This window comes from Psittacula echo (genome assembly GCF_963264785.1).
Source record: "Psittacula echo genome assembly, chromosome: 6".
In the NCBI taxonomy this organism is placed as follows: Eukaryota; Metazoa; Chordata; class Aves; order Psittaciformes; family Psittacidae; genus Psittacula; species Psittacula echo.
Genome location: NC_137743.1, coordinates 47466617 through 47484585, shown reverse-complemented (window position 1 = coordinate 47484585; position 17969 = coordinate 47466617). Strand labels below are relative to the sequence as shown.

The 17969-nt window shown below is 39.6% G+C and overlaps 1 protein-coding gene across 1 annotated transcript in view; it reads right to left on the bottom strand.

The window, feature by feature from the left end:
- The window catches only part of CTNNA3 (catenin alpha 3), a gene marked incomplete at its 3' end in the record, with an annotated part of 502263 nt that overhangs the window by 465796 nt on the left and 18498 nt on the right, over positions 1 to 17969 (bottom strand). Inside the window, exon 4 of the mRNA XM_080620404.1 lies at positions 9563 to 9682. Coding sequence (XP_080476530.1) covers positions 9563 to 9682 — 120 coding nt within the window. The remainder of the gene's footprint in view (positions 1 to 9562; positions 9683 to 17969) is intronic.

Genomic DNA, 17969 nt, shown 5'->3' with positions numbered 1-17969 from the left:
TTTGAAAAGACCAGAGGTGGGGAGTCTTTTTAGCCTTCTTCTCAGGTCTCAAGCTCCCTAGAAGTCACCTGTTTTCTCAAGAAAGTGAGAAGCAGGTTTAAATAAACCCCTCATAGCTATTTCAACCTCTTTACAGCACCACTGTTTTTATGCCTGTTTCTGAACTTCTTTTTTTTTATTTCCTTTCTAGTATCAAAATTTAAGGGCTTTTTGGCACAGGCATGTCAGATAATACTTCAACTCTTCGTATCTTGGAGGCTGACTGTTTTACATACTAACTACTTATATCCTCCACAGACTATACGAAAGAGAGAAAGAGATTATTTCTCGTCATTCTCATTGTGGATTCAAGATAAACCAGAATTCTGTCCATTTCCCCCAAATTCCAAAACATTTACAATAGCTCACATAAGAATATTTCAAAGACATGCAAAACAGTTATGCTTTTACCTTCATGACCAGACTTCCAGCAAGATTTGAGTGACTACTTTTACATTTGGAAGAGAAAAATATACCTCCCTGGTTTTTTAAGTTTCTTCCATTTATCACAGCTGTGGAAAAAGTAATCAAGTGCAAATGGCTCCTGTTTGAATTCTGGATACACCTTTATTGACACAAAACAGGAGTCCTACCCACTCTTCAGTTTGTCAGTTTGTTCATAGTTTCAAAAGTTTCAATATCTTTTTAAAATCAGAGTACCCCTCTGCAGTGATGCTTTCAATTACTTACTAAAAATCAGCTTCTTGTTATTCCCTCGTCATACTGACTAACATAAGGCTGGATTCTGAAGCCATCAGCATCAGGGACCTTTGGCATTAACCACAGAACAGCTATCAGGCACTTAGATGCAAATTTGACCAACTATGCAACTATAATTCTTGGTTTCCACCTAAGGATTCTTGTCTATTTTACATAATTCTGATGCTCAAATGTTTACAATTAAAAGCTGTACCTACAAGAAGACCAGAAAAAACTCCCTCCTACTCTTTGTGCAGCTGCAGTGAGCACACCACGTCCCCATATCATGAGCCATACACACAAAAAACCCCATACACAGAAGCTGCCACAGTTGTTTTTTTTGAATAAATTCTCTATCAGGTCTCATTTTATTTTCCTTATTATTTGACTACACACATGGAGATACAAACTGCTTGCAGCTTAAAATCATGCAAGACTAGCATCAGAGAAAAATCCAGCTGAAGACCTTAGCTATAAAACTATGGTGCACGCAGCGGCAAAGTTGATGGGGGATGCAAAAGTCTTCCACCCCACTACTCAGAATACATACTAAAAAATTGTAACCAGGGGCATATCAGCACTTTTAGCAGAGCAGGGGAAAGAAAAACCTCTTCATCCCTGTGACACACAGAAGGAATGGCTACATTACAGAGTTATAATCACAGAACTACCAAGCCATGTCAGGTGGCTGGAAACAGGTTTCTCACAACTTTTTACTCTCTTAGCTACTGAGACTGATTTATTGTTTGCTTTCAATGAATGCATAAATCAATTATTTTAATTACACAACAACATAATAGATGTTCTTATGTCAAGGGGAGATAATAAGCTAAAATACTGGAAATACATTTTATATTTATAAAAATACATTTTACATTTATAATTTATATAGCATGGCTAAATATTAAAGAAGGAAAGAAAGGAGGCATCTTCAGAAAAGTCTATGGGAATCAGATGCCTACATGTCCATACTCTGAAGTGCTATGCTTGTTTAAAAATTCCTGAACAAGAATCCAACACATCCAACCCTGCAGAAGAATAGAGAGTGTCAGAGTGGTAAATACAAAAGTAAACAAACTCACCCATTTATTAATCCAGGATGGCAATTCGAAAGACATAATTTTAGCTTTATTCTCAAATACACAACAAAATACACTGTCATTCTTAAGTCTAAGGGAAAAAAATATTCTGATTCAAATTCATTGGATAGCATAAGCCTCAAAAAACTTTTATGCCCTTTGATTTGCATCTCAGTTGCTGCACATCTTTTAGAAAGGCATGGATTATGGATATAAAGGCTACAAGCAATGATTAATGTACTGTAGTTCTTAACTAAGCCATCTCAGTAGTTTAGTCTCAAAAACATTCATGTGCTTTCTGGTTTTAACTTTTCAAACTTCCATCCATTGGATCTTGTCACACTTCTAGGTACTAGAAAAGAAATTTAGTTACAGTGCCTGTATTTGTGGTATTTCCATGCCATAACCTCCTCCAGACAAGCTACCAATGACTGTGCTCCTCAAGTTTTCTATGATGATGCTTGTTTTCTTGACAACAAATAATTCACCTCTACTCTGAACTCCCTTCAGTTTTCACACACAGAGACACACACAAAAAAAAAAAAAAAAAAAAAAAGGTGCCAGTTGATAAGCAGCAGTCTCTTCTGAAAACTTGTCTCCAGTTTCTGGAGTAGAACACTTTTGTGAACAAATCTCATGCTGTACCAGTTTTGGCTGGGATGGAGTTAGTTTTCTTCATAGTGGATATTATGGGGCTATGTTTTGGATTTGTGCTGGAAACAGTGTTGATAATTCAGGGATATTTTTATTACTGCTCAGCAGTGCTTACACAGAGCCAAGGCCTTTTCTGCTTCTTGCCCCACCCCATTAGGAAGAAAGCTGGAGGTGCACAACAGCTGACCCTAACTGACGAAAAGGATGTCCCATACCATGTAACTTCATGCTTAGTATATAAAGCTGGGGAGAAACCAAGGAAGGGAATAACAGAGTTATGATGTTTCGTCTTCCCAAATAACAATTATGCCTGATGGAGCCCTGGTTTGCTGGAGATGGCTGAACACCTGCCTTCTGATGGGCAGTAGTGAATGAATTCCTTGTTTTGCTTTGCTTGCATGCATGGCTTTTGCTTTACTTATTAAACCGTCTTTATCTCAACCCACAAGTTTTTTCACTTTTACTCTTCCAAAGCTCTCCCCCACTCCACCAGAGGGGAGTGACCGAGCAGCTGTGTGGCATGTTAGCTGCCAGCTGGGGTAAAACCACAACACAGGCTCAACACAATGCCATTTAAAAAGCAAAGTGAACGATCAAAGGTAGAGAACAAAAATACACTTACTCCATTTTAACAAAGAGAAATACCGTTGGACAGTAGAAACAAGTCTTAATTCCAAAATTAAGACTTTGAAAATGTAAATTTGACCTGTATGATCATGAAGACAACTGCAATACTGATAATGATGGACTGCTCTGAAGTAAAACAGGTTAAGGGCTCTGCTTCATCTCCTGGAAGCATCATTTCCCATAAACAAAGTTAATTACTGTGTGCCCCATAAGTATCTTTGATAGAGCCCTCAACTCCTTCAGTTTCTAAAGCAACTTCTCAACTCATTTCTAGATACAGCAATTATCAGGAAGCAATCCTAAAAATATTTTAAAATGGAATAACCAAACTGTTTTCACATAGATTCAGTCCTTTAACACACAATTACCTTGAGGGCAAACAATCAGAATCAAATTAGTAAGCCTTAAATTAACACACCTTTACAGTAAGATACTGCTTTTCTGTGTGTTCATATACTAAAGTTCTGTTGTCAACTGTTAGATGACCACACTGCTGGAGACTTCTAGGAGAAACCTAAGTATCTTCGAATTACAGCCAGTACTGCTACAGGCATCCTAAAAGCACTGTTAACACTACGTTAAAACTAAGAACAGCAGTTTTTCACTTTCATAGAATCACAGAATAGTTAGGATTGGAAAGGACCTTCAGACCATCTAGTTCCAACCCCCCTGCCATGGGCAGGGACACCTCACACTAAACCATGCCACCCAAGGCCTCATCCAACCTGGCCTTGAACACCGCCAAGGATGGAGCACTCACAAACTCCCTGGGCAACCCATTCCAGTGCCTCACCACCCTCTCAGTAAAGAATTTCTTCCTTAGATCCAATTTAAACTTCTCCTGTTTAAGTTTGAACCCGTTACCCCTTGTCCTGTCACTACAGTCCCTGATGAAGAGTCCCTCCCCAGCATCCTTGTAGGCCCCCTTCAGATACTGGAAGGCTGCTATGAGGTCTCCACACAGGCTTCTCTTCTCTAGGCTGAACAGCCCCAACTTTCTCAGCCTGTCTCCATACGGGAGGTACTCCAGGCCCCTGATCATCCTTGTGGCCCTCCTCTGGACTTGTTCCAACACTTCCATGTCCTTTTTATGTTGAGGACACCAGAACTGCACACAATACTCCAAGTGAGGTCTCACGAGAGCAGAGTAGAGGGGCAGGATCACCTCCTTCGACCTGCTGGTCATGATCCTTTTGATGCAGCCCAGGATACGGTTGGCTTTCTGGGCTGTGAGCGCACACTGTCGGCTCATGTTCATTTTCTCATCGACCAACACCCCCAAGTCCTTCTCTGCAGGGCTGCTCTGAATCTCTTCTTTGCCCAACGTGTAGCTGTGCCTGGGATTGCTCCGACCCAGGTGTAGGACCTTGCACTTGGCGTGGTTAAACTTCATCCGGTTGGCATCAGCCCACCTCACAAGTGTGTCAAGGTCCCTCTGGATGGCATCCCTTCCCTCCGGCATATCAACCAAACCACACAGCTTGGTGTCATCGGCAAACTTGCTGAGCGCGCTCAATCCCACTGTCCATGTCACCAACAAAGATGTTGAACAAGACTGTCCCAACACCGATCCCTGAGGGACACCACTCGTTACTGGTCTCCAGCCGGACATAGAGCCATTGACCACAACTCTTTGCGTGCGGCCATCCAGCCAGTTCTTTATCCACTGAGTGGTCCACCCATCAAATTGATGTCTCTCCAATTTAGAGACAAGGATGTCATGTGGGACAGTGTCAAACGCTTTGCACAAATCCAGGTAGATGACGTCAAGTGCTCTACACCTGTCCATCAGTTCTGTAGCCCCATCATAGAAGGCTACCAAATTGGTCAGGCAGGATTTCCCCTTAGTGAAGCCATGCTGGCTGTCACCAACCACCTCCTTGTTTTTCATGTGCCTTAGCATGCCTTCCAGGAGAATCTGCTCCAAGATTTTGCCAGGCACAGAGGTGAGACTGACTGGTCTGTAATTCCCTGGATCATCCATTTTCCCCTTCTTGAAAATGGGGGTATATTTCCCTTTCCAGTCGTCGGGAACTTCACCTGACTGCCATGATTTTTCAAATATGATGGACAGTGGCTTAGCAACTTCATTTGCCAGCTCCTTCAGGACCCATGGATGGATTTCGTCAGGTCCCATGGACTTGTGTACGTTTAGGTTTCTAAGATGATCTCTAACCAGATCCTCACCTACAGCGGGCCTAGGGTCCTCATTCTCACAGTCTCTGCGTTCGCCTTCCAAGACTTGGGTGGTGCAGTCAGAGCCTTTGCCAGTGAAGACCAAGTCATTAAGAACCTTAGCCTTCTCCAAATCCTGGGTAGCCAGTTCTCCCAATATCTTCCGAAGGGGGCCTATGTTGTCCCTAGTCTGTCTTTTATTCACTACATACCTATAGAATCCCTTTCTGTTATCCTTAACATCCCTAGCCAAGTTCAATTCTAACTGGGCCTTAGCTTTCCTCACCTGGTCCCTAGCTTCCCAAACAACATCCCTGTATTCTTCCCAGGCCGCCTGTCCCTGCTTCCACCTTCTATAAGCCTCTTTTTTCCTTTGAATTTTCCTGAGCAGCTCCTTATCCATCCAAGGAGGTCTCCTGGCCCTCCTACTGCACTTCCCTCTAGTTGGGATGCAACACTCCTGAGCTTGGAGCAGGTGATCCTTGAATAACAACCAACAGTCTTGGGCCCCCCTGCCCTCTAGGGCTGTATCCCATGGAACCTTACTAAGCAGGTTCCTGAAGAGGCCAAAGTCTGCTCTCTTGAAGTCCAGGGCAGTGACCTTGCTGCACGCTCTTCTCACTGTCCTGAGGATATCGAATTAGACCATCTCGTGGTGACTGCAACCAAGGCTGCCCTGGAGCGTCACATTTCCAACCAGCCCTTCGCTGTTGGTGAGCACAAGGTATGTGCTAAATACCACTGAATATGGTTATAATTCCATTTTTATTGTAGACATGCTCAACACTCCTGAAATGACTTTACATTAAGATCATTACAACGAATGGTCTTAAACCAGTACTGTTCCAGCTGAACATATATATATGGACATATATATATGGACAACTTCCCTTCAATAGGAATAGTGTCCTATATAATAAAAATGGAAGTGTACACCTGCTACAGAATCCCAAGAAGAGTGTTGGGATAGATAGGGATCTATCACTGAGTTTCCTCTTATCCCAGGGTGCTTTACCATTTTGTCCTGTGTCATTTCACCTCTAAATATTCATTTTGCAGTGTTCATATTTAGGTTCATACAAAATAATGTTCAATGTAAAGCTTACTTAACGTTTATCAACATTTGCAAGGGATCAGCCTACATTCCGCTATTGAGTATAAATGTTTTATTTGTATTTTATCTTCATCTGGCCCAAGTTAAACATACTTTCAACTAAGCTGGCTAATAAGCCATCTCTCTCAGAAAAGTATGGGAAGTCTGTAAAGATGGAAATGTGCGTTCCACTAACCAACAGTAAGAAGGAAAGCTCTGACATGCAGCAATATATTTGAGAGCAGATTTGAATATGGTGGGAGTTCACAGACAGCAACAGTAACTAGATCAGGCATACAGATGCAATTCAATACTTCATATTTTATTTGGGACAGAACGGTGAAGAGCATCATTCAGCCTTCTTGACCATAACACCAGATGTCATGCACACAGTTTGTAGAATCATAGAATAGTTAGGGTTGGAAAGGATCTTAAGATCATCTAGTTCCAACCCCCCTGCCATGGGCAGGGACACCTTGCACTGAACCATGTTGTCCAAGACTCCATCCAACCTGGCCTTGAACATTGCCAGGGATGGAGCATTCACAACTTCCTTGGGCAACCCATTCCAGTGCCTCACCACCCTCACAGTAAAGAACTTCTTCCTTGTATCTAACCTGAACTTCCCCTGTTTAAGTTTTAACCCATTACCCCTTGTCCTATCACTACAGTCCCTAATGAAGAGTCCCTCCTCAGCATCCTTGCAGCCCCCCTTCTTCGCAATATTTTGAAGTCTCCAACTCCAAAAACTTCTCATCTTCCTCCTTTGTACCAAGGAATTTAGCCACCCTGACAAGTTCCATGCCAGCTTATACATACATTCAGCCTATTTGCAAAATTAGAATCTGGAAGCTCTGTGAGGTTTGACCAAAATATGCTAACAGCTTTGGGGGTTTTGTATAAAGAAAGCCAGAACTAAATTCTTGACCTTGCTGCACATTCTAAAGAGACATTTCTGGTGGCAATCTGCTGGCTATCAAAAACTCAAGACCTTCTGACCCATTCTGAAAACTGCCAGTTAAAAATTACTTAATATGAACTATCATCCCAAACATGCTTGTCTCTTGTATACTTCTACCACTTACAGAAGTTTGGTCCATATTTATAAATCAGAGTCATGTGGGTCATTTTAAACTTCCTTTAAAAAGCACAGTTTTAATTTCCCATCTGCCCTGTAAACTTCATCACTGAATAATCACATTGCTATATTGCACTTTTTATCTCTTGTCTAAAAAATAAGGACAGAAGCAGATACCCGTATTTCATTCAAAAGCAGTATTTATTACTTTGACTATATAAAACACTTTACCATGAATGGATTCACATTCATATTGTATACAATTGTCTGTCTCCAAATAGATGGGTGTGACTCAACATTTTGCCAGTGAGGCTAGGAATACACCCTTAATCTATTAAGAGATCATATAAGTCTTTATCAATTAAATGCACACACTCCACAAACTCATATACAAATGTCACGGACTCAAGACAGCTTCAGTCTCAATCCAGGTCTGTAATTTTTACACAGTAAACCAAATCTTAACCTTTTCACAGAAAAATCACTTTCTTTTCAAAGGACAACACAATTTAAAGCATCTTTTATAATAAATAGATATGACAGCTCTTCAAATCCCTCGCTGCAGATTCTCCAGCAAGCTCTATTGAGATGAAAATCTCAGTATCAAAACCAGCTAAAATACTACTCAAGAAAAGCAGGAAGTGATATTACATTTAATACACCTTTAGTGCCTCTAAATGCAAAAGCTTCTGCCAACACAGTTAAACAGCAGAAACAGCATGGGAAGCTATATGCATGCCTGACATTAAATAAGGATGTTCAGATTCTCCAAATGGCTTGAAAGTGCAAAGTATTGAAATGGGAAGAGTAGTGAAGACATGATAACAGGAAAAAAGATGCCCTGCTCAAGGTGAAATGAAGTATGTTATTGAAGCATATTCAGAGTCTGCTAGAAAACCAGATATACATCACTTTAAATAACATGGAATTTTGCAGAGTCCTGAGTGGGAATTCAGACCAGAGAAAACTAGCCTAAATACAGTGCAATGATAGCCTAAGAAGTAATTACAGAATTTACACTTCCCTGGTTTAGAAACATTCTCCAAGCCCTTTCAGATGTGACATTATTATGTTTGACACAATTATGAGACCAGATAACATAAACACACATTAGTTGCCTGTTAAAACATTATCTTTTGGTTGCTGGCAGCGCCATGTCAAAGGGCACAAAGAACTATGCTTAGAGCTACCAGAGTTAACATCTCCCACCACAATGAAACTCACCCAAGCCAACTGTTTCCTAACCTGCCTATCTCAATAATCAAATATTCATGTGTTCAGATACCAACGGTCCCTGAGCCCTTTCCTAAGTTTTAACTATCTAATCAATTACCTGATATAAACAACTGTGAGCTGCTTCCAAGCAAAAGACATGTTTGACAACACTGACACCAAGCGACAGAATTCAGAAAAATAAAAACCAAAACAACTCCCACATAGAAATGTTCAGAGTATTTCATCAATATTCTCTGAAAGAGGCAAGTTGTCTTTTTACCAAGAACACAAAATGAAGACCTATTATGAAAGCTGACTTTTTCACAGAAGCCACACATAAGTGACAGAAAATATGTCCAACATTAAATACATGTTAATTCTATTTCACCTTGACCTTGCAAGCACAAGTCAAAGACCACATACACTTGAGTTTATGCAATCTAGCCTCAAATTCATTTCTAAAGAAGAAAAAATCAGTGGTTTGCATACATGGTTAATATATGATTCCATTAACTTGCATGGACTTAGTTCATTTTTCAAGTAAAAAAAATCCGAACAGTACTCTTATGCCCTTTAATTGGAAAAAAACCCCAAACCAAACAGAAAAAAAAAAAAAAAAAAAAACCACACCAAAACATGTTAATTCAATGTTAATTCAAAGCTTAATAGTCTACCAAGTCTCACTTAGTTGCTTTACCTCTCTGCTGACAAATCAAAACAATGCAGTTCAACATCATATGCATTAAATAGAACTGTCACCCCTCCTACTAGCTTACCTGATGACATTATACGAATCATAAACCCTACTGACAGAACAGTAACTCTACAAACACATCAGTTTTCCTACCCACCATGTTTATGCACAGTATTCTATGTCTTTCTACCAAGCTTCCATGTTCTTACCTGCTGACGCTTGTGTGCCAAATAATCAAGATTTTCCAGATCTTTTTGAAACTTCTGGTAGATTTTCTGTAGATCAGATCTACTGGATACATTTCTTAAAGATTCAAATGTTCTTTGAAACTGTGATGGTAAAAAAAAAAAAAAAAAAGAAAAAAAAATCACAAAGTTGCTGTATTTTTCTGCTCCATTAGGATTTTGTTCTACTAAATACTCATGTTATGGAGCTGTGTCACCTCTTGGGTATACTACCTTCCAGACATTCTTATAATTCTGTTTTGAAATCAATCCCAAAATTTAAAGCATACTACAAATGCCCTGTTTAATTAAATTAAATCCTCTGATAGCTCAGACTTGCATAAGACAAAACACTAGCGATCAACACAATCTCTAAAGGTTAGTTCTTTTTCTATGCCATGTTACAGGATGAAAATAAAAAAAAGCCAAGCTTTTTAAAAAAAAAATTAACTAATAAAAGCACATGCAACTTTATAGAGGCCATGAAGTCCTCATTTTATCATGCACAACAGTAGATCTTACATATAACAGGGTACTCCTTGTCAAGTTAATTTGCTTTAGAGTAATTTGCAGATACTGACCTTGGGCAATGTGCTCACATTCTGTATGAAAGCTGTGACATTAATTATACTTCATTACAGATGTTACTTCTAAATTTAAAACTTCTTTTATGCATACACTATTATTAAAAATAGTACTGGTATTTTTCAAATAGATGAACACCACCAACACAGCTTTAGGGATCTGTAAGAGAAAAGCTAAGATTTGTGTGAAAGGAGAATGGGAGTTACAGCTTCTTTGCCACCTTCAGGAAATCATGAACCTTCTCTGATTTTCTCTGTTTTCTCATCTATAAAAATTCTTTTATATATAAATATATATATATAAAATATATATATAGATTCTCATCTATAAAAATTCTTCACCCCATAAGCATGCTGACAGCTGTAAAGCTGTAAGTAGTTCAGAATTGTTATCACAGTGATTACCACCAGAAGCAAGTCTATAAATGTTTATTTACACTGATATAATCTTGAAGAACTACATGTCTTCTGAATCCATCCAAAATATTGCCTTAGCTTACTACAGTTAGAGGCCCTGTAGATGACATACCTACTGTACGCTTGCATATGGTACTGACATCTAGGCAATGAGGCAAAAGACCAAAAGAAATGGACCGCTTTCCAGTCAGTTCTGAAAACCAAGTACTTCACTAGTAACTACAGTTCACATTTCTCTAATCCTACTGAACTGAGAAAATGAACCATAGGAGTAGAAGATTAAAAAAAAAAAAAAGAAAAGAAAAAAGAAACAAAAAATACTTCACTCATCTTCAGTCCTTTTAAGAAGCTGACAAGATATTTGACCACTGCTCCACAGTGTGATGCATTCTGTGGGCATTTGACTGGACTGAGATCAAGCCCAAGCAGTATACAGTGCTGAACAGCCACTAGGTAATTCCTCTTCAAGGATAACAACAGAGAGATACATCCTAGATCTTCAGGCAAGTTAGCACTTCTTGTTTGCCATGTTGCAGCCTTTATTTCAGTCTCACTGCTCTCATAACCAAGAAGGAAGTTAAGGCAGTGTTTATATCTCCTTGTAATTTACCTTACTATACCTCATTCAGCACCACTAGAGGTTAGCTGGAGACTTTCTAGCTGCATTTAAAATGCGTGCTATCAGAAATTAAAAGCTTTCTCACCCCATTCACTTCATGGAATGTGGTAACAACATGGGTGACAACATAAACAATAAAACAAAAATGCAAGACTCTGTTCTTTTCTGTTTGACTTCATTATCTTTCATTTTTCATAGGATCTGTTGTTTTCATGTTTCCTCTGCTCCAGAGCTGCTCTTAAAGCCCTAATTTGAAATGCTTGTTTTCACTGGTTCCCACTCGAGAATAGCCCTCTTAGGTAGAAGCAAATTATTTACATCTGCAAGCATGACCCAAGTACAGTTTAAGCTGACCAAAAGCTATCCATAGTGCTTTCTATATATGTGTGGAAGAAACAGCTTATGATATATCTGTACAAGTTCACCATATACCTTCAGCTCCAAATCATGACACACATTTCCAGAAATTACCCCAAAGCTGCTGCCCCCTGTAATGGGCTTGAGTAATACAAGGAAAAGGTCTCTTAACGATTCCCAAACTCACTAAGTGGACATAAGGTAGCCTTTTTTTTGAGCTTGCTTGTTTTTTAATCATCAACATGTTAGACTACAGTACAGTTGTAGAAGCAGCAGTATCATCCAGCTAAGGATGTACTTAATATCAAAGCTTTAACTCTTCCTTTGGCAGGAACTCTACTAGAAAGCTCACCCACTTCCTTATGTCCTGAAGCAACTTAAACATTAATAATGCATTTAGCTCTATGAAAAGAGATATAAGAACCAGCATGTGAAGATGAGTAAATACAAACCAAATGTGTAATTCTAAGGATAATATACTTCAATAAAATAGATGAGTAATAGTCAGGACATCCACTTAGAATAAATCTGTCTTTAGATTAAAGGAATATCCTTTTTTTTTTTTTCTTTTTTTTTTCTCCCCAGAAGTAAATAAACAAGCAATTTTAAGAAAACATACACATGCTCTTTTCACTGCTATCAATATGAAATCAGACAAGTATGCCTTGGACACACAAAGTTTTTCAGAACACATGTTAAACTTAAAATCACATCTGGACCTCTGTGTGCCATTCTGCTATCAGTGTGAACCACCATTTTTGGGTGAACAGCAAGACTGACACAGGCACATTAAGTTGCATTCATGAAAATTACAATGTTCCTTTCACAATTTTTTTTTTAAAAAAAAAGGTAAAAAAAAAAAAAGTAAAAAAAAAATCAACAACTGTAAAACTAGAGCCAAGCACCCTGACACTACAACACACAAGGTGGATAGCACACCAGATGCTATGTCCTGAACATGCACTGTCAAGACATTGCTGAACGAAGGTTGCATGCTTATCCAACTGGAAGCCAATACACAATGGATGTCAAACTAAGTGGAGTAACTCTCACAGTCCCATTTCAGCTATCTTGGAGCAACAAATACCATCAAAACTCTGAAAATGATGAACATCCCAGATATGGATAGATGAGTGTTATTAATATGGCCACTTCATAAACACAATGCCCCTGATTAGTATGGGAACCTCCTCTCAGATAATGATCTTACTAATTGGCAAGTGTCCTGGGTTCAGCTGTAGCAGTCATTTTTCTCCTTCTTAGTAGATGGTGCAGTGCTGTATTTTTGACTTTAGTCTGGGAACAGTGCTGATAACACACTGATGTTTTCAGTTGTTCCTAAGTAATGTTTATTTCAATCAAGGACTTTTCAGTTTCTCATGCTCTGCCAGTGAGGAGGGGCATGGGAAGCTGGGAGGAAGTAGAGACAGGACACCTGACCCAAACTAGCCAAAGGGGTATTCCATGCCACAGCACGTCATGCTCAGTATATAAACCGGGGAAAGTTACCCAGAAGGCCCACATCGCTGCTTGGGTCGGGCTGGGTATCGGCTGGTGGGTGGTGAGCAATTGTATTTTCTCCCTTTATTATTTCCCTTACCATTGTTTTTATTGGTGGTAACCCAACTTTAACAATTTTTTCCTTAAGTCTTTTTTTTAATTCATAATAAAAAGAAGTTTTTATCCTCCATTCCGAGTTTTTCCACCCACCCCTACATGCACAGTTTTCACTCTCTCCCAGGCAGGGGTTTTGGAATGGCAACCTATTCCCTCTTGGTCCTTTCTCTCTCTCTTTTTTTTTTTTTTTTTTTCTCCTTTTTTTTTTTTCTTTTTTTTTTTTTTTACCTGTGTTCTTCTCTAGAGTGTGGTAGATGAGAGTGATTTTCCTTCACTATTACAACCCATGACTCTCAAAAAGGCAGTGGCTGAGCAGTAGAGAGGAAGGCTGCATATTTATCTGCCCTGCCACTACTAAGGGCAAAGATTTGCTCCTACTATACTCTGAATCATGCAGACGCTCTGGAAGAAATGGTAATGATCCTCTCTCAAATCTACCAAGCATACTTTGCTCATGGAGACCCTTGTAGAATATTCAGTAGGACAGGAAACAGTGAAAGACAAGGTGCTTGCAACAAAAACAAAACTAGGAAATTTCTAAGAAGTAGAAATTCCCAACGGAGCTGACCCATACCTAAGTCTTAGATGTGATAGCAAAGAATAGTTTTCAGTGCATGTAAAGACACTGAAGAGTATTGTTGACGTATCTGCTGAGAGGTACTGAACTAGAAATGAGACTGAAAGTAAGGCTGTACATTGCAAAGAAGCAAAGATTAGATTTGTTTCCAAACCTTTTCATTTGAGTGTGTTTTTAACCCAGCAATTGTGTTTTTCTCTTGGAAATACAGCCACTATATTCCATTGGTTTTCCTGTGCTCTAGTAAAGCAGGTTTGTGAGCCTTCATGCTTCATCACTTCAGAGAAATTCTGGAACAGTAGTACCTGAAGCTGGCTAGTCAGGGTCCCTTCAAAGCCATGTTTCCAACAGGCAAGAAAAGGATAATGCTCTTTTTTTCAGTGATTCCCAAGTTAAGAGCAAATACAAATATTATATAAACAGAAGTGCAGTCACTGGGGAGTCTGTTCCTTTGGAATGGTTTGTTAGAAGAGTCATTAAAAATATGATTGTTTCAAGAGAAACCCTAGGGGTTGGTAAAGCTATGAGTCATTAGGGAGTTACAAAGCAGCAGTCAAGAGGCCACACTATACCAAGAACAGAAGTGGATCCAGGTTTCTATTGCACTCAAAAGGATATTCACTTTGAAAAGCCCAAACATAATTATTTGGAAGCTGCTTTTTCTCTGTCATTTATGGCACATTACAGACTGCCACAGCATTTGCAAAGTTCAACGATAAACACGGTAGCCCTGAATACAAACAACTGCATTCCATGTACCACATACAGACCTCAGATTAGTAGCAAGAATCCTTTTCTGCTGGTTGATGAGAAAATCAGTATGAACCAAAGGAGATGCCAAATTCTCTCCCAAAGACTCCTGTCATCTTCTTCATACTCCTTATTTTCAGAGATCTCTCTCCATGAGAACGACCCATGCCCACCAAAAGAAAAGTGGGAAGAAAGTAGAACTTAATCTTGCTACTGCCATAAAAGACAATAAAAAAATGTGTCTATAAATACATTTAAAACAAAAAAAGGACTAAAGAGAATGTACATCCTTTATTGGATGTGGCAGGAAACATAATGACAAAGGATGGGGAAAAGGCTGAGGTACTTAGTGTGTTCTTTGCCTCAGTTTTTAAACAGTAAGACCAGTTGCTTTGGGGTACCCAGGCCCCCATAATCCAAGGGTTTAGTGACCTACTACACCACTTAAACACGCACAAGTCTATGAGGCTGGATGGGATCCACTCAAGGGTACTGTGGAAGCTAGCAAAAGTGTTCATTGAGGCACTTTCAATCAATCATTTCTCAGCAATCCTAGCTAACTGGGGAGGTCTCAGTTGACTGGAAGTTAGCTAGTGTGATGCCCTTTTACAAGAAGAGCCAGAAGGAGGATCCAGGGAACTACAGGCCTGTCAATCTGACCTCTGTGCCAGGAAAGGTTATGGAGAAGATCATCGTGACTGCCATCATGTGACATGTACAGGACAACCAGGTGATCAGGCTCAGTCAGCATGGGTTTATGAAAGGCAGATCCTGCTTGACCAACCTGATTTTCCATGACAAGACGATCCACTTAGTGGATGAGGGAAAGGCTGTAGATATTGTCTGCCTAGACTTTACTAAAGCCTTTGTTTCCCACAGAACTCTCCTGAAGAAACTGGCTGCTCATGGCCCAAATGGGTATACCCTTTGCTGGGTTAAAAACTGGCTGGATGGCCAGGCCCAAAGAGTGGTAGCAAATGGAATTAACTCCAGTTGGTGGCTGTGCACAAGTGGTGTTCCCCATGGCTCAGTGCTGGGGCCAGTTCTGTTTAATATCCTTATCAATGGCATGGACAAGAGGATCAAGTGCACCCTCAGTAAGTTTGCAGATGATAAGTTGGGCAGGAGTGTCTATCTGCTTAAAGGTAGGAAGACTCTCCAGAGAAATCTGCACAGGCTGGATCAATGGGCTGTGGCCAGCGGTATGAGGTCCAACAAGGCCCTGTGCCAGGTCACAACCCAAATCGAGACTACAGGCTTGAGAAAGAGTGGCCAGGAAGTTGCCCAGCAGAAAAGGACCCGGTGGTATTGGTCAACATCCAGCTGAATATGAGCTAGCAGTGCATTCAGGTGGCCAAGAAGGCCAACAGCATCCTGGCTTGAACAAAAAATTGTGCGACTAGCAGGGCTACGGAGGTGACTGTCCCCCTGTAGCTGGCATTGATGAGGCCACACCTGGAACACCGTGTTCAGTTTTGGGCCCACTGCTGCAAGAAAAACACTGAGGTGCTGGAGCGTGTCAAAGGAAGGACAATGAAGCTGGTGAAAGGTCTAGAGCACTAGTCCTGTGAGCAGCCGCTGAGGGAACTGGGGTTGTTCAGCCTGGACAAAAGGAGGTTCAGGGGAGACATTATTGCTCTCTATAACCACCTGAAAGGAGGTTGTAGTGAGATGAGTGTCTATCTCTTCTCCCAAGTAACAAACAATAGGACAAGCAGAAATGGCCTCAAGTTGTACTAGGAAAGGTTTAGATGGGGCATTAGGAAAAATTTCTTTACCAAAAGGTTGATCAGTGGAACAGGCTGCCCAGAGAAGTGGTAGAGTCACTACTGCTGGAGGTATTTAAAAGACATGTAGATGTGGTGCTTTAGGGACATGGTTTGGTGGTGGACTTGGCAGTGCTAGGTTTATGGTTGGACTCAACAATCTTAAAGGTCTTTTCCAAATGATTATGTGATTCTGATAATTTTCAGTTTCACAACCTGACCCTGTGACCTCAGGGTAATCTACATTCTTTTTTTCCCCTTTTCCATTTTTTAATGTTTTACTGCATGATACCACACCACAAGAACAGTCAGAAAGTAATGGGGGGAGCAAGTTAAATTCCAGTTTAAGCAGAGTTATGCAAGTCAAACCAAATACCTAAACGTGAAGCGTAGATAAGCCTGAGATGACTTACCTCTCTTTTTTTATGTAACTATACTGTTTTTCTCGTGCTTAAAACATTTTTAATGCTGATGAACACTCTGCAGTGAAGGGAAGAACAGACAGCACTATACCCACAGGTCCCAAGTTCACAAGTTGCTGCTTATCTGCAGCCATTTTAATTTTTTTTCCTGGCAAGAATTTTAAATAACTGTAAGCAAGCATTTTATAAAGATCACACTGTCTTGAGGCGTTAATGAAAAATATTGAAGACTTAAACAGTAAATCTACAAGCATGACAAGAAGGGAAAAAAAGCAGATAAAACATGTTGGCTCAGCATGATCTGAAATAGTTTAGAGAAAGACAGACTGCTAATGTCCTTTTGAGTGAAATTCTCAGAATTTGTCACTTTCTTGCTGTTCTCCCCTGATCAATAAATTCCAGCAATTCCATTAGTCTGTTAATTCACTTAATTAAATAATATGGAGCATTACTAACCATAGTGAATGAAGCTGGTAATACAGGTCTGAAACACAGTGCAATAAATGCAATAGCCCTTTGACTACATTTTTCACAACTTGTTTTTTTTTATTAGATACTTCAATCTCTAAAATCAGTACAGAAACCCAGATACAGACAACTATTTATTTAAACTCTTCCCCATTTAAAAAACAAATTGAGTTGTTTCAAGAAGAAACACTCTTCTTATCAGTGTGATGTACTTTTTTTCTTAGTCAACTCTAAAACGAGCTTGCTGTTTGCACCACACCATCATAAACCAGCCAAAATTCTCTTTATCAGTGAAATTTCAGAAAGATCTAACCTAATCTTCACAAAAGTATGGTTTTGGACATTTGGAGCTAAATTCCTGCCAAGTTTATCAAATTCTTGCAAAGAGACTGGCCTGTTATTTGTAGTTTAAAACTTGCATTTCAGGTTTTTTGTGACAAAAACGTATTTTCAGCATTTTACTCTTTTATATGAAGATTTTATTACACAGAAGTCAAAACCAGTCCAAAGTCTAAGTAAAATATACAGAAAACAACACTCATACAGTATATAAACTGGAAGGCGGTAGCTGAGATTCCTCTTTTTTCCTAGATATACTTTGAATGGCAGATGTGACAGGTAACACTAGACAAGACTTTATAGGACAGCTAAGTCATATTGTCATTGTTTCCTTTCTATTTTTATTCACAGATTACAGAGGAAATTAAAGTTTAATGATCCAGACTACATTCTATCAGTACAAGTATGGTTTCAAATGTTTTGAATGTCAGTGCTGGAATTAACCAGCTTTACTGAGTGAGCAAGACTAAAAACCT